The 19,993-nt window shown below is 29.4% G+C and overlaps 1 protein-coding gene across 1 annotated transcript in view; it reads left to right on the top strand.

Annotated features, from left to right (window-relative positions):
- Window positions 1-232: 232 nt before the first annotated feature.
- LOC107436447 (uncharacterized) overlaps window positions 233-19,993 on the top strand; it is a 246,518-nt gene continuing 226,757 nt past the window's right edge. The window contains exon 1 of the mRNA XM_021145057.4: window positions 233-762. Within this exon, the coding sequence (XP_021000716.2) occupies window positions 385-762 (378 nt within the window). The 5' untranslated portion in view covers window positions 233-384. The remainder of the gene's footprint in view (window positions 763-19,993) is intronic.

The following is a 19,993-nucleotide window of genomic DNA, read 5'->3' as shown; positions in this document are numbered from 1 at the left end:
AACAAAAATTTTAATAAGTGCTCTTGTATTTTACGTTATAACATATTATTGTAAAATGTGATTTCTTTCTTTTATGTTTGTTGTCCTTTTCTTAGGCACCAAACGGAAATTCAAGCCGTTGTTTCGCTTTGCGATAAAAAATAATCGTCCCTTTGCAATCCTAAATACGATATTCCGTCGCTTTCAAACGGATATACGAGCCGGACGTAAAAGCTTCCTTTTCTGACCCCTACTCAGCGTGATTCTAAATTTCTTGGCTGCCAAGCAACAAATATGTTCCGTTTAATTTTATCGTCTAAACAAAAAACAATTGCATACTGTTTTGAAAGCTATGAGTTCTGTTAAAATAAAAGGCTAGATTTGGTCAACTCAGAATTAGGCAGTATGAGCGAGAGCTCGAAAAAATTATGTGTAGACTGTGGTAAGACAATGATTGGCGAAAAAGAATTGAGTTTGATGCAAGAAGTGTTATTTCAGCCATTTATTCATAGTGGAGAGTTGGTGCTGGAAGTTGAGTGTGGATCAAATGTAGGATGGTTGTTTATTTCTCGATTGTGCCAAGGATCGAAAGGTGCTTCTATTTGGTTTCAAAATGTTTGGCTTACACCGAATGAATTTCAATACATAAGTGGCCGAGAGACTGCTAAAGATTGGAAACGTAGTATACGACACAGAGGAAGAAGTTTAAAGTTGTTAATGGCGAAAGGATTTTTCGATTTTCATCCTTCAATATGCGTTTGCAAAGGCATGGTTACCAAAGTGGTAAGCAAAATTTGATTCCATCTTTCGTGCTCAATTTTTATATAATACTATTTTTAAATTATGTTGTGAAAATCAATAAAGATTCTTTTAAGCCGCAAAACAAAAATTTGGACTGATATCACAGATCTACGATTTAATGTCTGAAATAATGAGACTGATTTGGTTTAGGTTCTAATTTCAAACATTCAAAATAGCTTCTTTTTTCTAACAGCTCTTCTTTTGCAGTTTCAGTAAAGTTAGTGCTAAGAAATATGGGATTTTTCACAATTTTTTTTCTAAATTCCTGCATTGTTCACAACCTTAAGATTGATGTTGATTCAATTTTGCATACTGATTTAAAATAGGAAAGGGCATTTTATGTATTTTTCTAATTTTAGAGATTTAATGCTACTAAGTTGAATACACTAAATCGTCAGTCAACTTACTGAGTGAATTGAATTCTTTTTCTTTTCATACTTGTATTACAATTATGCATTTCGTTTAAGCAATGATAATTTCATGCAAAAATAAATTTTGATAATTATTTATTATAGTTTATTATTTAATTGTGGCTGGGTGGCGCAAGTCTGCGGGTTCGATCCCCGGCCCAGACACCGGATTTTCGGGATGAAGAAAATCCTCAGCGGCCATGTCGTATGATTACGCGGCATGTAAAAGGTCACTGGAGTGCCATATTGGCTCTTGGCATTTCCGGCAAAATTAAATTCCTAGTGCACTTTAGCATCCAAATAGAGCTTCGGTGCTGCCATCTAGTGTGGCAGAAACTAGACGTCCAAATTAACATGACCAACGGTATCTCACCCATTGTGGTGGTCCTGAAAGAGTGGATACCACCTCTGGAGAACGCACTAGGTCTGCTTATCGGCAAGACCGATTGTGCAGCTGATTGGAAATGAAATTAAAAAAAATTATTTAATTTAATAAAAATAAGTGCAATTTTGAATTATAAACTATGCAATTTCTTAGCCAAAAAAATTATCAAAGTTTGACATAACTTTAAATTTTATGAAATTTTAAAATTGAAACAAGCAATGACCTCTGATCAAATGATTGAATTTTTACGTAGTAAAACTCTTTCATTTCATAACCGTCGTTGAACAGTCGAATCAATTTTGGGTTTACGACTACTAATGCTCAACTCCGTAGCCTTGTAATTTTGAACTCAATCTAGAACATAAGGAAGCTCCTGGATCAAGTATTGGGAGAAATGCTGCGATCTTGTGGGACTTTTCAAGGCAACTAACCCACATTTGCTTTCTATGGAGAGGAAAACGACAAAAACCTCCCACGGGTAGCCAGTCTGCAAGCCACTGAGAATATTTTACGTCAGCACTGTGGTCGGTTCTAGTCGGGTGTGGAATTCATATCAACCAGCCATCACTGGCATTCGAACTCGGTGCTTCTTATTGGAAGGAGAACGCTTTATCCCTTGAGCTACCACAGCTCAATAATGCTTTTCATCGGCCGGGAAGCGAAACCGTGCCGTCCTCATCGCAGGCGAGCATTTTACCACTGAACCACCGATGCGTGTACTAGGACTCCGTAAAAGTTCGTGGGTCTAATTCATGGCGTACTGCTATTTGAGAGAACAGTATAATAGATCATATCAGTTAGTTGCACGCCACGGTCTAAATAGTGCAAAAGATGCTTTAAGTTACAAAACAAAATCGGACTCAAAAAAGAAGCGTAATAAACGTAATTTTTTTCCCCGACGGATTTGGATTCTTGGCTCTTTAAAATAAGAAAGGGGGTAGCGACAATCTAAAATATATGGTCAAATAGTTTAGGTAGGAGAGCAAATGATACTTAGAACCCTTTAATTTGAATTTCATTTTTTGTATATTATGAAAGTTGTATTTCTAAATATTTATTTCTCAGAAACTATTCGACTCTTTAAATTTCGGATTTTGTCAATTAAACTCACGCAGATTGAATTTGTGTAAAAATTTATCTACTTGACAATTCAAAATTGTTACGATCATAAGTAAATTAAATAATAAAAAATGATAATAATAAAGAATGATAATAATAAAGAATTGTAAAAAACAATTTTTTGCTTAGAATTATCTTAAGTTAACTGAGCTTTATAACTATGTGCAAAACTATTTTTGTTTCGCTTCTCACCTGACTCATTATTAAAATATTATTTTTTAGATTACGATTACCCCTTGTATTTTGAGGGTGAAGAATCTAAATACATCGAAAAAAAATATCATTATTCATAGATGTGTATGATTGTTTTTGCGTATGATTGATTTTGTGTATAATTTCATAACTATAATATTTTCTGCATCAATTAGCACATTTAAAAGTTATGCTCTCAAACCATAAAGTTCTAGTACGTAATTAGATTTTTAAGAAAACCAACTACAATGTTCGCTTTTTTTTCTTGAAGTGTACACAGATTTTTCACTAGTTGCGAAAAATTGCACAAACTAACTTCGATTAATTGATTTTATATTTTCTTACTATACTCATACAGTACTTCACCAATTAGGGGTAGTTACGAATTCTTTAGAACAACTTTTACTGTCTTTTTTTTGTAAAAAAAAAAAAAGAAGAAGAAGAAGAAAGAAACACTCGCTTATTGTTGCGTATTCTTATTTTTTTTTTTAAAAAAAATCATATTTGAACCAAAGAAATACTTTGAAACTATAGCGTAATGGAGTTCATTGAGTTCATAATACTAAAATGCGGCCGAAACGAGTTTTAGATCGAAGTTGAGGTAAATAATTTTCCACTCTTCCAAAAAAAAAACGATAAACAGATTATCTCTTATTCATTGATCAAGTATTTATTTCTTAAGAGATTGATGATAAGTCATTAGAAAGCGTTCACTTTCTCCAAAATCACGATTTCGGTGGCCAAAAAATAGAAGCAATCCCGGAGTGTTGTTTCACAAATAAGAATAAATGATCGGTTTACATCCCTGTAGTTGAGATCTATTATTTTTCCTCAATTTCAGTTGTCAGTTAGCACAAAATATGGTATATATCGTCTAAGAATTAAGATTGAAAAAAAATGAGCTTTTAGTTGTAAGTACTATATTTACTTATTAAAAAAATCCACACAGGTTTTGTTGTTTCATTGAATTCCAACATATCCCAAGATCGACTGTAAAATATCGTTTAGTCTCAGTTTTTTGACAAGTGTTTAATTTGAATTTATGGATCATGGAGACGTTTTCACCTTAACTTCGATTAGTTACATGGAAATTATAGGCTACTGTTTGCATGTTACGCGGTGTTAACTTACCTTTAGGGAAATTTCAAAATGAATTTCTGATGCTGTGGTTATATAATTTGGAAGCGCGTGATTGGGAACAGGTGCTGGAAAATTACCCGCATTATCAAAATAATATTAATCTTTACATATATACTTTGAAAATAAATAGGAATTTGAGTATGTGTAACTTCCTATTCTTGTTAGGAAAAAATAATAGTAATAGGCCAAATAAAAATATGAATAATAGACCAATATAAAATAATAATAATATTTTGATATTGTTGAAAAAAAGTTTATGAAATACATTTTATTTAATTTAGAGAATGTTAAAAAATAAAACTTTTAATGTAAAAAATATTTTAATGAAAAGAAAAAAAAACTAACTCAAATTTTAGAACAGCTATTGAGACATAATGGAATTCAAGGAAACAATTACACGTTTTTCATAAATGAATATAACAATGTCTGCATGCTCGCTATTGTATGTAATTACGCTGTGTTAAATTACCTGAACAGAAATTTCAACATTTATTTCAGATGTTGCAATTATATAATTTAGAAACACGCTATTGCGAAACAGGCACTATAAAATTACCCGTTGCATCAAAAAATATTAATTATCAATATTATTATAATCATGAATTGAAATTGAATCCAATTATAGCTGTACTGACTATAATAAATATTTTACTCTATTTGAATATTGCAAGCATGAATTGATATATTTTAATCAAGCATTAACTCCAAAATAAGAATTTATTTTTGCACAGTTTCATGAATCCTCGAGAGTTTTTTGACTACAGAATAGTAATAATCGCGGTGCACTGTAAAAAATTCTTAATCAAATTACGGTAAAAAGTACCGGCACTCAGGGTGCCAGTATTTTTTTATTTAGCTAAAAAAGTACGTGGAAAACATTACTTTGTGTAATAACAATAAAAGACGTGTAAATTGGTTATAAGTGAAAAATTGCACCGTTTTTTCATAAAATAACTACTAAACTATTACTTTTGTCGAGTGAGTTTGATTTAATTTGATACAGCGTACATAAAGCAATATATGAGAAATAATACCTCAGTTATCTAAACTACAATGCTTATGGCTATGCTTTAACTCTATTCCTCACCATAGATTCAATATGGAGTCTAAAGTTAACTTCGGAGGAAGAAGCAAATTGCAAATATCCATGCCATCATAATTTTTGAGAGGACACTTCCTCAATTTAGACATAGATCTGAAGGGGAAAGAAATTTTCGCCAGATATCTGTACCCATAGTACCGGTCAGCGACCAACCACAGGACTTTTAATTGCACAGATTTTACGAGAGCATATATCGCATTTACTCGGCGGGTCTTAGCAGAGTCGGGGATCGAACCCCGGCCAAATCGGACCAGAATTCGATTATCTAACAACTGAGCTACCACGGCCTAAATATTTCCATATTGAACTTTTTAGAAATTGAACTAGTACCAATTTATTAATTTTTTTTATCATTTATTAGCAAAGAGATTATAAAAGTTCCTTGCCATGTTTTTTAAAATTGAACAGTTTTGAAGTGTGTTAACTTTACTAGACTAAATGTTAATTTAGTTTACATACTCGACTAAATGCTAATTTTTCGCCTTTTATTTTCGTTTTTTTTTTTTTTAATTGTATGACATTAATTTGATTTTTAACGCTTAATTTGAAAACAAATTTCTTCACACGTGTTTCACGGATGAATTTCCATAATCAAAATATTTCGTCCCTCTCCAATCAGAGAAACTTCAATACCATTTTTCGATTGCTTGAAAACATGATATAACTATTCTAAAAATTATTTAATTGCAGAAAAAATTGAAATAAAACAAGCAGTTCAACTGTTCGAAAAGATTCAACTTAGCTATTTTTTTTAATGAAATAAAACAATTTATCCTCTCAAAATTTCAATTACCATTGTGAAGGAAAAGCTCCACCTGCATTTGTAATACTTTTTTCTCATTACTTTTCTCTAAAATGGAATAAAAAAATATCTAATAATTTCTTAAGTGAAATTAGAGGGGCTTGGTATTGATTATCGGGTTTGTGGTGATAAAAAAAAAATCTTGTGATTGCTCCATCGGTAAATCAGCTACCTCAAGTTCCCAAATTCTAATCTGGAAACTTAAAAAAAATATTTCTTTTTGCTCTCTTGATAAAAATATATGATTAGTTCCAAAATGGGCCAATTTCTTCTTGTAGCAGAAAAGTAAAAACGAATAAATCAGTCTCTAAGGTGTACAAATAAATTTTACATTAACTATTTTTAACTTGTGTAGATTACTTTCTTAGATATTACGTAACTGACCGAAAAACGTGCTTGACTAAATTTGACAGTATTGGAATTTTTTCTAATTGATTAAATATACAAAATTGTAACATTATTATAAGAATCCCTTCGATCATATTTCTTAAGCTGAAATATAACACATTGGTTCTTTTACCCGGTTGATCACCTAACTGCACGACTATATACTTTTCAATCTGAACTCTCACCCAAGAACGATAGATTTCCTTTTCATGATGACATATTCCGAAAACTTTTTTGAAATCCATGATAGATAAGATCGCGGAATTATTTTTTGAGCTCCCTTTTGCCAATCAAAGTTAAGACTAATACATTGACCTGTGACCTTTTTCATCCCTTCCAGCACCATCTACAGAAATATCAAAGTTGCCACTTACTGATGACACGCAGATAGCCTGAAATGCACGCATCACCCCTTGTCAAATCTTCTACCAACTTCAACAAAAGCTAATCTTGTCATAAAAATGATATCGTCTGTAACCCCAAGCCACACGATGATATTCTGCCGATGGCTAACCAGGGATGGTAAAATCTTCGATCTGGTCCTATCGTAAAGAGTATCTTTTAGTGGATATGTTTCGAACACGAATATGGGGAAACTTGGCACACAGCATCCAGTCTGTAGTGTCAGATGCCGTGCTTGTTTTTGAATAATGTCATTATAAATTAGATCAAAGACTTGTCGTTCTTATTTGAAGCCATCGCCGACTGCAGAAGGGTCAGAGATCCCAGAATGTTGTTAAAACACATACATCTTTCAAACGTCTTTAAGAATCTTGTTAAAGCTGACGTGATGAGTCGAACTTTTGACTTTATATTTGCATTACTTAAAATGTGTTTTTTATTAAAAATACTTCCTGCTTGGTTTGAGACACTTAAAGTTCGTTTTACTTGAACTTTACCCTCTGTGAAGCTTTAAATAATCAACACTTCTAGATGAAACCCCTTGTCAAATAAGATTGATAATACAATTAGTTATCCAATGTTCTAATGGATATTATGTATGTTTTATTTTTAATTTTTAAAGAAGATCCTTCAAATCGTGATCTCTTTAACGCAATTTACTACTGTAATAACAGTAATTTTCCATGATCTTCTACAGGAAATTTAAATTATCTGGATTGCTATAATATATTAATGAATAAAAGTAGATACTGTAATGAATAAAAGCAGAAACCACGTTTTATGCAAAAAAATATTTCCCAACTCTAAGTTTCATGAGAAAAAATTGGATGCAAAAAGTTGAGTAGGTCATGATGTAAAATGACTCTTTTTTTTTCTTCATGAAAATGTAATATTGCTTTTTATTAATTCTGATTTTTTGATGAAACCATCAGATGCTAACTATTAAAATAAAAAAAAAGCTGTTTCTTCTTGTGACATGTTCTTTTAAATGCTGAGTTATTTTTTCATGTGTCCCGCAGTGGACTGATCGTAAGGACACGGTTGCCTGTAGAACACCAAAGACTAGCATCACTGGCTGCGATCAGTAAGCGGGTGGGTATGACCACTTTAATAAACCTGCGTAGGGACCGAGGGTGAGCTATATCGGTCTTCGTTAAACTGTTCTGCCGTAAAGTGCTCGACTTCGCTCGCAGGTCGTCGGGCTACTAAAGCAGTGGAGCCTTCCCCTCGGCAGAGGATCAAAATTGCGATGGCATGTCTTCAGACCTCAGAGATCTTTCCCAGACCGTCCCAATAGCCCTTTGTGCAGCTCTCATGCGACGTAAATAAATACCAACTTACCAACTTTTCCATATTTTCCTTAACAGTTAGTCAGTATTTATATATCAGAAAAGATTTCCGACATAGTTGAAGGTTTCTCTATCTACTCCATTTGTTTACTTTGTTAATAAGAGTAGATAAGCAGATTTATAAGATTACCTAAGTATTAATATAAATCCTTTACCTATTACAAATAGTTAAGACTTTTTTAAAGCCGTAATAAATCATAGGAAAGTTAAAGTAGGAAATAAAATGATGGAAAAAAAAACTTTTCTTTGGTTTTGCACGAAAAAGTAAGAAAAAGTATTTGACATAACTTATAAGTGTCAAAGGTACATAGTCTCTGTTAGTTTTTCGGGTAGTATGTTCATTTTATATAAAATGCATTAAAAAAAAATATGTTTCAACAATTTCGTATTCTTTGTTTAAAAAAAGGTGAAAAATCGGTAGCTTATTTTGTATTGTTCGAAAAAGGGAATTTTTCATTTGCTTTCTTCACCAATTGTGTAATATATTAGTTTAACTTCATATTTGTTTAACTTATAATTGCAATATATTAGATTAACTTTAGATAAAATCATCATAATAGCTGGAAAATTTAGCGAGATAATTATTTTAAATCAATTCTTATTAATTACATCTAATATTTCACTGAGAAAAAGAATATAGCCAAAAATACCAGAATATAGTAAAATTTACCATGCTTCTAGCTCTATGGGAGCATCCAAGAGCTCGGTAATTTTTACCAAAGCTCTTTGTAATTTTGTAAAATTAACAATAAAATATGGTTTTATCTGTGATAAAATTTTGTAAAAGCGTTAAAATTTCATAATTTTATTCTCAGTTTTGTATTTTTTACCAAATGTATGGTAATAAGAAATTTAATTTTAAACCCCAAATTTTTCAAGTAAACCGTTACCGTATTAATGCTAAAATTAGCAAATGAATGGTTTAAATACCGTATATTTTGGTTTCATTAACTAAAATAAAGTTTGCTTTTTTTTTTTTTTTAACTAGAAATGGTAATTACGATACAGTACTGTAATTTTACCAAAAATTTTTTTTTCACAGTGTTAATTTATTACTTTTTTTTGTACAAAAGTATGGAAAAGTTTTTTTTCTTATAATGTTTAATTACTTTTAAAATTATTTTAAATAATTTTATTATTATTGATATTTTACCTGAAGATAGGGAAAAAATTTTTACATTTAATTTGACAAGATGATAAGCTATGACGATTATGTGATACTCTATTTAATTTTAATTTACACTGAAAAAAGTATGGTCAAAACTATAAGAATATTGTAAAATTTACCGTAATTCATACCAAAGCGCTTTGGTGGAATTAACTTTTTTACTAATGTTAGATAAAATTTGGTAAATACGGTAAAATTCGTTAATTTTATAACGATATCTTAGAGCAAGGCATAAAAGCCATATGCTCTGTCATATTTACTTTTCAGTTTTGAATTTTTTAATAAATGTGTGGTAATAAGAAAAATCAACGCCTCTGGGGGTACTGGATTGGAGATCGATCGTTCTCTGATCCAGGTCAAAAATTACGATCTGTGGATGAATGAATGGATGTATTAATGGGTTCGCCCTGTAAATGGGTGTGACGTGTGTGTGGCTGAAGACAAATTCTTGGCCGTAGATGGCGCCACTGAAAACCAAGAATAGCGCCCTCTGCCTTAAATTTGTTCGATTTCACCAAACAGGCTTGCTAGTGTGGCAAGTGGCATTAGAAACAACAATAACATAATTTTAAAAACCTGAATTTCCGAGAGTCATTACCGAAAAATGTCATTCCGAGAAATATCATTACCGAGCAGTAAGATAATTTTACCAGAAATTTTTACTCCGTTTCAGAATGACATACTGTAGTGTCCTGATTAACCGAGTTAATGTGGACCACGACTTACTCGGATAATCGAAAAATTCAGTTAAAGCGAAGAGTATAAGAAAAAAAAGAAAAAGAGTAGGTATAAATGTAATATATTTAACAAATACAAAATTTGGACGAATACACCACATACAATTCATATTATAATTAAAAAGCTTACTTAAAAACGCTTAAAGAGTATACTTTACGAGAATTAAAGAATTTTTACTTAAAAAAGTACTTATTCGTTTTTTGTTTTACATTACTTTGGCGCTTTTCTGCAGCAATGTTTCGCTATTTTTTTATGAATAACAAGAAGGCTAATATCGCCTCTTCTTGTTCTGGACATTTAATAGCACTTTTGATAGCTTTTAGTCCATCTGTGTGAGAGATTTTAATATGCTAATTTTCATCGTCACATCTTCGCTAGATTCATTTTGATTATTGACGATATTAACGATCATATCATCGGATTTTGTTTTCCTGAGTGTTAGGAAGATAAAATTCAGATTTTTGGGGGGCTGTAGCTTTAAAAATAAAAAATAAACTAGAGCAAAAAAAAGTCTTTGAAACATTTGATAGCTCGGTTAAAGCGGAAACTCGGGCAATCGAGGCTCGGGTAATCGGGACTCTCCTATATTTATATAGTAGATGTGAGGAAATAACATTCTTCTAGTAATTTTCGACCAAACTCAGAAGACGAGAAGCTTCATAGTAAAATAACAAATTTTACAGCGCTTATACCTGTATCTTTTCAGGAAATATTTCTTCCACACCAGAGCAATTAAATAGTTAATGGTTCAGTTAATGATTTGGTGATTTTGTTAGAGATTCCGTGATTCATTTATTTCTAGATTGATACAATTAAACACTTTATGATTCAGTGAGTTACTTATAATTAAGTGTTTTGGCTAGTGTTTAAGTAAATCAGTTTATGATTTAGAGTTTTTTTGGTTTCGCTGATTCAGCTTATCAGTTTCACTGATTGAGTTATTTACTTAGGTTTATTCAATGTTCTAGTATTTTTTTATTCAGTTAGTGTTTTAGGAATTCAGTTAGTGATTAAGTAAATCAGTTAATAATTTCGTTCGATTTAAATGCAAATTAATATGCATACAGATTACAATAAAATATAGTCGTATATAAAATAGTATAGTAAGTGAAGTAAACCATTTTCTTCTTTATTCGACTTAGGGATGTTTGTTTTATTAGTCTAGGATATTCATAACAACTCATAATTCCGCTTAAAGCTTGATACAACTTAATTTTTTTTTCTGTAAATGAATAAATATATTTTTTACCTAGTTCCATTAATTACAAAGATATTTCAGCACATTTTTGCAATGTTTTATAATTAAAATCTTAAAATTTACTCGTGTAATTTGTACGCGTTATTAATTAAATTTACATGTTAATTGTTTTTTCCTTGGGAAGATAATGATTGGGAAAAAATGTTGCTTACTGTCCCGTTTTAAGGATATCATATCACAACATATATTATTCACAAAAAAGTAAAAGGGTTAGCATTAGTTCATTTTAACCTATTTGGGCCAAGCGTATTAATTTTAATACGCTTTTTTCGCTAGGTATTATTAATGTGTATCCAAAAATGGCAGCATGTTTTCAGAATTAAAATGATGAATCAGATGTTTGATTACAGGAGACGCGTTGATTTTTCTGATAAAAATGGCGATAAGAAAAGTTAAGATATTTAATTTAATTTAGTATCAATCATTATGTAACAAATGTTATTTAATAGATAAAATATTATTTTTTGAATACGCTTTTTTGCATTTATTGATAGTTTTCTTTTAGTTGTTTTGTGAGTGCTTATATATTGTCCTTATTTTGTAATTATAGGCACGAAAGGGTACGTATTTTTCTCCACGCTTTCTGTGCATTCAAGCAATGTTTTAACTCAAATATATTGTTTCTAAAAAAATTCATTGATTTCATGAATTTTACTTCTTGTTATTGAAAGATGTGCGTAATTTTTGTACAAATGTGTGCTATGTTTTCAAAAATGTCTTATAATATGCTTTATAATCACTTATTTACGCATAGAAACGTTTTTAAGCTAGCTATAACATTGAAGATAGTGATAATTAGAAAGTATTTTATAATTTTAGAACATTTTAAATTATTCATACTTTTAGTTTCGCCTTGTAACTGGAAATAAGAAAACATAAGTTTCTCTAAAAATTGAAGCTTCTTAAACTATTCATCATGTCACATATGCATCATAAAAATTTTACAGATTTAAATTTCATAATATCCATATTTCTATGTAAGTACATAATATGATATGAAACTTAAAATTCGTGTTTTATATGTTGGTTTTTGCAAATTTATTTTTTCTGTAAATGTAAATGCATATCGTTGTTACGTTGCTCCTTAAACACTGCATATATCATATAAATTTTGCACAATTAAATTTAATAATATCTTAAATATTTCTAAGTAAATACATAATATGATAAGAAACCTAAAATTCATGTTTCATATGCTGGTTTTTGAAAATTTATTTTTCTATAAATGTAAATGCATATCGTTATTCCATACTGTTTAAAAAATGGTGGTGGCCATTATATGTATTTGGATTCAAAAGTGAAATTCAAAATACTTGACATACATATCGTTCTTGCTCATCTTCTTTCTTCGATTTTCTAAGCTTCAAGTGTTTAACGTGTGATTTTCTAAGCTTCAAGTGTTAGTATGTTTAACCAAACATTCAAAAACTAATTAGAACACGCAGGTGACTAGTACAAAGTTTCATTAAACGTAATGGTATGAACCACTTTGTCGAGGTGAATAAAATACTGTTACGTGATGAAAATTGTGGAAAAGAAAGTGCAGTAAATGCAAAATTGGACCACACGAAAAATATTTCAAAGATTTTCATGCAAAATAACTACATAAATTTTTCTAATAAAACTAATATTCTTATTTTACTGAAGTACTTATCAAGTTTTAATATTATTTCACATTTCATTACTTGCTTTATTTAAATTGGAAGGCATTTTTAAATGAGAAAAAACCTGCAACTCCCCAAAATTGTGATTTTTTGATTTTTTCATGAAATAAATAAATTTTTTTTAAGGTTTAATTTTTTCGATATATCTTACTTCCATTTGACACCATTTATTATAATCAAATTCAGGCATTAATGGGTTAAAATAACTTATAAATGTTGATTTTGACATACTTCTCATAGCAAATTTTGATTCGACCGGAAAAGATATCAATCATGGTTTCGAAGGAGACAAAATATGTTTGAATCAGATATACAGCAAATTTATAGTGGCTCCATCTACTATTATATTTACAAAATATTCATAAAAACAAACGAAAAATTCTTGATTGAACAACCTTAGACGCATATTTTTTCATTCCAACTGTGATTTTTACCAGAGGCCTTAACTTACAATAATATTCTAAAAATAATGGAATATATTACTAATTAATTGGCAACCAATAAATGAATATGAAAACAGAACTATATCAAAACAAACAATATGAAAACAAAACAATGATCAATTATACTTGTTTAACCTAATAGAAATGCCTATCGAATAAATTTAGACATTACTTAAAATTCCTTAACTATCACAATACTTTTAGTTTAGAGGACTTAATAACTACCTTTATAAATTAATATCGTATAAAACAACTTTAATAGTATGAGACTTGCTAAATAAATTGTAATTTTATAAATTAAAAAAGTGTATATTATTTTCTTAGATGTTTAAATAAAAACTTCATATCTAAGATATCAATATCTAGTAGTAGTCGTGTATCCCCCACATTTTCTCTTTGGTGTATGGGGGGGAGGGGCAATATAATAGTCGAGAAATTGAAAATAAGTTACCCATGTGATTACCAACGTAAAACAATCGTGAGAAAAAGCAACAGATCACTAACGCAAAAGTAAGCCCATTTCTTTTATTAAATTTTTATGATAAGGTATAGTGTAATTCGATGTTACGAGAAGCATATGGGAATCGAATTTTTAAATACTTACATTTGCGAAACGCGATGCAAACAAAAGTACCGTTTCGATGTGTGGGGTACCATTCGGGCTAAAATAAGCATTACCAGGCCCAAAAAGTTGTCTACATTTGGATGATTGGTGAACTAGAGAGAGGTCTTGACTAAAGGATTTATAAAAACCTTTTATGATAAAAATGAAAAACATTGAAATTGCGTGTATAAAATGGAATGGACTTAGCTTTTAATTTCATTTTATTTTAACCGGCGTTGAGCAACCTACCAAGTGGTGGCTTTAAGGTTATCAATACACAGTTCCGTAGCCTTGTAATTTTGAACCCAATCAAGAAGAAAGGGAACTTCTAAATCAATAATTGGCTACAAACTAGACTTCGTGGGAGGAGCTTGATGGAACTAACTATAATTTCTGTTACATCTGGGGGAAAACCACGAAAACTTCCAACAGTTAGCCTGATGAAAAAGGGAATCTAACGTCCGATCTATTTATCTCTGATGATATTTTACTTCACCTCAGTGGTCGGTGCGAGGTTTGGACCAGAATTCGTATCAACTATCCAACACAGTGATTCGAACCTGGGTCACCCCATTGAGATACGATTTCTCTATCCCCTATGCCAGTGTTTCCCAAACTTATTACTTTTGTGTACCCTTTCTAAATTTTTCTTAACGCTGTGTACCATTAATACAAAATGAATGTATTTTTTACTGTAAAAAAATTGCCCAAAAGATAAGAATCACAACTGGCTGTTGATACCCCTAATTATTAACAGTTAACTCGGCGAAAAATAGCCAATAGAAAAATAAGTAATCTTAAATTTTCATGGCTAGCTTTGTTTTTAAATAAAATTTTATGAAATTTTCGTTTGTTGCAAGATATTTTGCATAAGAACGCGCAACCCCGCTAAACTGTTCCCGTACCCCTGGGGGTACGCTTACCACACTTTGGGAAACACTGCCCTAAGCAACCGTGGCTCAGCTTTTAATTTCGAATCATTCCCAGACATAACAAATAATTTTAAAACAAATTATTAATTACGATGGTCTTAGCTAATATTTTTCGCCATCATTGGCAATATTTTTTTTCTTAAAAAAAAAAAAAAAAAAAAAAAACATCTAGCGAAGACATAGATTGAAAACTGGATTAAGATTTTAAATGAAGTCTTTCTTTCACTACAAGATGCAAGATGAACGTAAGTGTAGAATATTATTTATTTTGGCAAGAAAAGATCTACTTGAATACAAATCAAGCAGGAGATAAATATAGTGGAATGAATGCCAAAACAGTAGAATTGTTTTCTGAGTACTCTATAAGTTGTGTATTTATGTGAATATTAATATGGTGCATATTAATAATGAATGCCCATTCAGAAATGAATTTATACCACAATTAAAGTATACATGGATAACTATAATATATAACGGATAACATGTATGAATAACAATGTAAAAATTAAAACAACGTTAAAAAGTAAAAATTATAAAAGATTAAAAGTTATAAAAGATTTCAGAACTTTTTTTTTAAAAAAAAATCCTAGTGTTTATTCAGAACTTTAAATAACAATTACCAGCACCCTTGACTAAAATTATAAGAACGAAATTTTGCCTCTATCACTTATTTTTTTCTAGCTAAATTATGTATCACTAAAATTTAGTCGCTCACGAGAAAAAATACTGAATAGTCTGCTGCAAGCTTTAATGGCTTTATTTTTTCTCTCAAGTAACATAAGTAAACGAAAACAAGAAATCATTAAAAATATTTCATTGCATAAACATTTTAGTATGTAAGAGTTTGAGAGGCTGGAGCTTGAAAACCTGTTCATTTCTAAATATGAATAGGGAAAAATAAAAATAAATAGATGAATAAAAACAAATTAAAAGTGACACATGAAATAAAAACTTTAAAACTTTAAATTTTCTTAGTCTTATTTTATTTTTAACTCTTAGGTCTTACTTAGTATTTCAATAAAAAGAAAATTCTCGAACTAGAATTATAAAATTAAATTCTGATAAGAAATGTATATTTTTTCTAGTTGAAACAAGAATCACTTCAACTGGTGTTTTGCCCCTCAGGTATCGTTCTTGAATAGTCTGTTGCAAACGTTTTTTAAAATTAAGAAAAATAAAAATTTCAAAGAAATTTTAGCGTTAACAGTGTAGGTTGTTAATGTTTTGATGACTAGACCATATATTTGAAAAGCATAAACTCGTTTTAACTTTTATTTGGTTTGCGTTTAAGTTTACTCAAGGAATTTAACATCACAAATATTTTGAAAAAAATAGCTTCTATAAGAATAGAATCTCTTCGTCAATAGGTTTACTGTAATACTTTAATTTATAAACCCCTCCCTAATTTCACTGCTACACAATAAGTGGAAAACGTGTTTATTTTTTATTATGTATAATAATAAAAAATGAAAATTTTAAAACAGCATTGCGAAATAAACTTTTCTAAACCAATAATTATCATACTTTATTTCTTTTTACCCAGACTTTAAACTAAAAAATTTCCAAATCCCTAAACCATAGTTATAAGATTAAAATCTGATCTATATCATGTTTTTCTCTCGCTAAATCAAGAATCACTTAAGGTGAAGTCCAGGGACTCACGAATCGCTACTGCTGTAGACGATTACTGGCTGAAATTTTTCCCAGAGTAACATAAGTAAAAGGAAAGAAAAAAAGAGATAAAAAAAAGAATGAATCGCGTAAACAATTTAGTATGCAAACGTTTGGGAGGCTAGAATTTCGGCATGCCAACGCCCAGTCGATCTTAGCATCGGAAGCGGCAGCAATCTAAGCTCGCATCGTGCTCGACAAGTAGTCAAGTAACTTCTATTCTTTAGGCCTCACAGATGGAGTTTTGATAAATTTTCAATCTGCTATATGGAAGCGGCAAGAAAGAGGTGATTACGGCTAGAAAGTTCGTGATCATGGTATATCATTGTGACTAGATCATCGAAGACGGAATATTACTCCAAAAATAGTTATGGTGGGGTCAGTGTCAAGGGCAACGCCCCGATCTGAATGGTTGAGAAGATTAAAAAAAAAAGGGGGGGGGATTATATTTCTTGCTGCGCAAAAACATTTTAAAATGATTATCTGAATCAATATAGCGGTGTTTATTTTGAATTTGGAAAAAAATTAAATAGTTTCGAGGAATAATTCTTGTGAGTTAACAATAGAGGTAAAAATAGCTTTATAAATTTGATTAAATAAATGTTAAGATACAGGTTCTGAGTTTAGAAAATAGCAGATACAAAAATATCTTATGATTTTTGTCATTCATTTTTCTTTATAGTAGAAAACATGTAAATGAGTTTGGAAAACGTTAAATATGTCGGGAAAAAACACTTGGATCGAAAATCTAATGATGTACGGGAGAAATATTGTAAAAACATATGTTCCATGATTCGAAACTTCAGCTTTTCGCTGGAGTAGCTTCATATCTTAAATAAAAACCCTCATTTTTATTTGCAGATTTGGATTTTCCAAAAAGAAAGAAAAAGAAACAATTTGACCAACAGGCCGTTTCCCTGAATTTTAGTTTATCTCCTGATTAAGTTTGGTGTTAATATGAGATTGCAAACTTTTCAATAAAATTAAAAAATTCTCCAATTCTTAAAAGAAAAAGAAATGGATTTTCATTTTCTACATACAAAGTCTACCAAAGCAATTTTCATATTTGTTTACATAACAATTTAAAATCTAAACAGAAATAAAGGACTAACAAACTGTTGATTGACTAAAACAAACAAAACTTGACAAAACAAAAAACAGTAGATTTAAACAAACAGCAAATGTGTGTTCTTATAAAAATTTACAGAAATATGTTACTTTAAAAAATTATAATAATATTTAGATAATTTACTGCATATTTGTATTTTCATTTGTGAAAGGATACAACTCTTATGTAAATTTTAAATTATAAATCCCAGATCTTCGTTTAGGGATTATTTTTGTTGAGTGATAACCCATCTCAAATCTGAACTTGCTCTTCTTACGGTGTGACGTTCTACTTTTTTCTGCATGAATTAGAAATGTATGTAGTAGCATTATTTGTGTTTATAAAAACATTTTTTTTTGTATGCGTTTTTTTACAATGTACAAAGCACAAAGATAGACCCTGAATAACCATTGATCCCAAATAGACGAACTTTCACGTACTAAGATTCAATCTTAATGATTCCAGAGTCTGCTAAATATTTAGCGCAAATGAAACTAAGTTAAAAAAAATCGGACACGAAACGCTCCTTACGTAAATTTAATTTGGATTCCATAATATTAATTTAATTATTATTTTTTTTTGTTGCTTTTTTTGCAGTATTTTTGAAAATAGTGAAAGAAATCAAAAACATTTCGCACGCGATATTAAAACTTGCTTATCCAAATTAAATAATGATTTTAAATTATTTAGCATAAAATAATAATTTTTCCTGAGTATAAAATAATAATTTTTAATTATTTAGCATAAAATAATAATTTTTCCTGAGTATAAAATAATAATTTGTAATTATTTCCAGTAAAAATTATTATTAATTTTTATATTAAAAATTAGCTAAAAATTTTAAATTTCAAGGTTTGAAAATGTTTGCTTCAGAAATGTAAACGACTGATTTCCTTAGTGTTAATTTCAACTTTTGCAAATATCGCCATGTTTTTGAAAGTATTTTAACGAATAAAAAATTTTGCTTGCAATTAAAAATCCAAAATTATTATAGTTCACAAACAGCTTCATGCAAAAAATATCTTTCCACGATATTTCGTCATTTTTCGCTATTTAATTTAATAATCATCGAAAAACTTTTAATCAAAGATGTATAATTTTCCACATAATTTAAATCAAAGAATTAAATGATGTATAATCATTTGAATCAATCATATATAATTTTTACATCATTTTAAATATTTTAATTTTAAATGATATAAATAAAATTTTTAACTAAATTTATGAATAGTTTTAAACTAATAGTTTTTAAGCTTAAATATTTAAAAAGAGATACAACAAAATTTACAAAAATTCAAATGAACATTAAGAAGACAAATTTTCGTTAAGTGTTAAAGTTAAACTATTGGTATATCATACTTATTAATTACGACAATCCAGATGATTTAAGGGTTGAAAACTTATTATATTTAAAGTTAGTTCTTTATCCTTGAAATGATGCCTAAGGAAAACTTGAAATGAAAAGTATAATCATTCGAATATTCAATAAAAAAAACTTTGTATTTTGTAGTAAAAGTAGTAGTAGTTTAGTAGTAGATTTTTAGTGAATACTACGTTTCACTAAAGAAATAATTATAAAATTGCGAAAAATTGTAATTTTTAAAAATCTAAATCCATATTTTATGTTAGCGTAATTGAAAATAAATAAATTATAAAATTTAAAAATTTCAAACAAAATACTATTTTTTCCGAAATCAAACTAATATTTAAATTTTTTTTGTCAGTTTTCTTTGCACATTACTAATCTGATACTTCATAAATAATTTGTTTTAAAATTATATTATATTTCTAAGAAACATTTTCTTTGAGCCAAATACTTTCCTTAATAAGAATAGGGGATAAAATGTGTTACGAATGAAGCAAAACAATGTGTATAAAGCACAAACTTTATTTGTGGTTTCTTCACATTGTTTTGCCTTATTTGAATATTTACCTTATAAAAAAATTATTTAGTTTTTGAAATAATAGTGATACATTTAAAATTATAGTCATTAATTCCATAGTCAACGATTAGATAACCACCTTTGGATATCTGTGACGTTTTTCCCTTGGCAACCCTCTCATCACCTCACTGGAAATATTTGAGACATAGAATCAAGCACATGAAACAGAACGTTCCAATTTTGTTTATACTTAAAACTAATATTTAGTTTTTAAACTAACTTTTCAAATAAAATTAAACTGAATAAAACTATGTCTAATCTTTTCAAATAAAATTAAACTGAATAAAACTATGTCAAATCTTTTCCAATAAAATTAAACTGAATTAAACTATCTAAAATAAATTCAAAAATATTGAAATAATAATGGAATTTAAAAATATTGGAATTTATAAGATG

The sequence above is a fragment of the Parasteatoda tepidariorum genome, chromosome 11 (assembly GCF_982258835.1).
Source record: "Parasteatoda tepidariorum strain Cologne lab strain chromosome 11, Ptep-v5.0, whole genome shotgun sequence".
Lineage (NCBI taxonomy): Eukaryota > Metazoa > Arthropoda > Arachnida > Araneae > Theridiidae > Parasteatoda > Parasteatoda tepidariorum.
Note: the sequence above shows the minus strand (reverse complement) of the source record. Positions and strands in the feature narration are given on the sequence as shown.